General features: G+C 60.2%; 1 protein-coding gene across 1 annotated transcript in view; it reads left to right on the plus strand.

The window, feature by feature from the left end:
• The window catches only part of ETH_00037480 (ankyrin repeat-containing protein, putative), a gene marked incomplete at both ends in the record, with an annotated part of 2365 nt that overhangs the window by 439 nt on the left and 781 nt on the right, over positions 1-1145 (plus strand). Inside the window, 2 exons of the mRNA XM_013374174.1 lie at positions 1-321; positions 675-868. Coding sequence (XP_013229628.1) covers positions 1-321; positions 675-868 — 515 coding nt within the window. The remainder of the gene's footprint in view (positions 322-674; positions 869-1145) is intronic.

Consider the following 1145-nt stretch of genomic DNA (forward strand, 5'->3'; position numbering starts at 1 on the left):
CCGTCACAGGGGGCGTCTTCTCCTGCAGCAGCAGCAGCAGCAGCAGCAGCGGGGGAGCAGCAGCAGCAGGGGCTGCGTGCCGCATGCTAAACCCCAGCGTGTCGCTGCATGCGCTGACGCAGGCGCTGTTTTGCTGCTGCTGCCAAGGCAAGCTGCGCTGTTTGCTGCTGCTGGAGCGCTGCTGCAGCGTTGCTGCTGCTGATTTGCTGCTGCTGCAGCAAGGCCGAGGCACTTTAGTGCATGCAGCAGCAATGGGCGGCTCCAGGGCCACGCTGCAGCGCCTCCTCACTGCCCACAAACTCTCACCCCGCGGGCCGCTCGGTAAACCCTAAACCCTAAACCCTAAACCCTAAACCCTAAACTCCAGTCGCTGCCCGCCAGGGGTGCGTGCTGCAGCCTGCCAAACCCTAAACCCTAAACCCTAAACCCTCGTCCCCCAGCCCGCAGGCCGCGTGTTTGCGTGCGCCTTGCGGCCTGCTGCTCTTAGCCCCCAAACACCAAACCCTAAACCCTAAACCCCAAACCCTAAACCCCAGACCCTAAATTCCAAACGCCAAACCCTAAACTCCAAACCCTAAACCCCAAACCCTAAACCCCAAACCGTAAGCCCCAACCCCCAACCCCCAAGCCGCAGGCCCCAAACCCTAAACCCTAATTTAGGGTTTGCGCTGCAGAGTCGGCGAACTACAACGAGCCGATTCACCTCGCTGCGCACTGCGGAAGGACTTTTGCAGTTTTGTCTTTAATTGAATTCGGAGCTCCTTTGGAGTGTCTGGACAGACACCAGAGAACCCCCGCCTTCCACGCTGCTGCCAACGGCCACCTGTCCACCCTCAAAACCCTCGAGGCCATGGGCGCAAACCTCCGAGTAGGGTTTAGGGTTTAGGGTTTGGGCTTGGGCGCTTGCGGCTGCGGCTGCGGCGAGGGTTTGGGGACTGCGGGTGCGGATTGGGTTCGCGGGTAGGATTTGCGGTTTGCGGGTCGGGGTTTGGGGGCTAGGGTTTAGGGTTTGGGGTTTAGGGTTTGGGGTTTAGGGTTTGGGGGTTGGGTTTTGGGAAGAGAGTAGAGGTTTCTTCGGCCGTGGCGGGGGCCTGGGTTTAGGGTTTGGCTAAACCCTAAACCCTCGAGGGTTTCTTTAGGCCAGG

The sequence above is a fragment of the Eimeria tenella genome, genomic scaffold (assembly GCF_000499545.2).
Source record: "Eimeria tenella Houghton genomic scaffold, Eth_scaff1994, whole genome shotgun sequence".
NCBI classification, from domain to species: Eukaryota; Apicomplexa; class Conoidasida; order Eucoccidiorida; family Eimeriidae; genus Eimeria; species Eimeria tenella.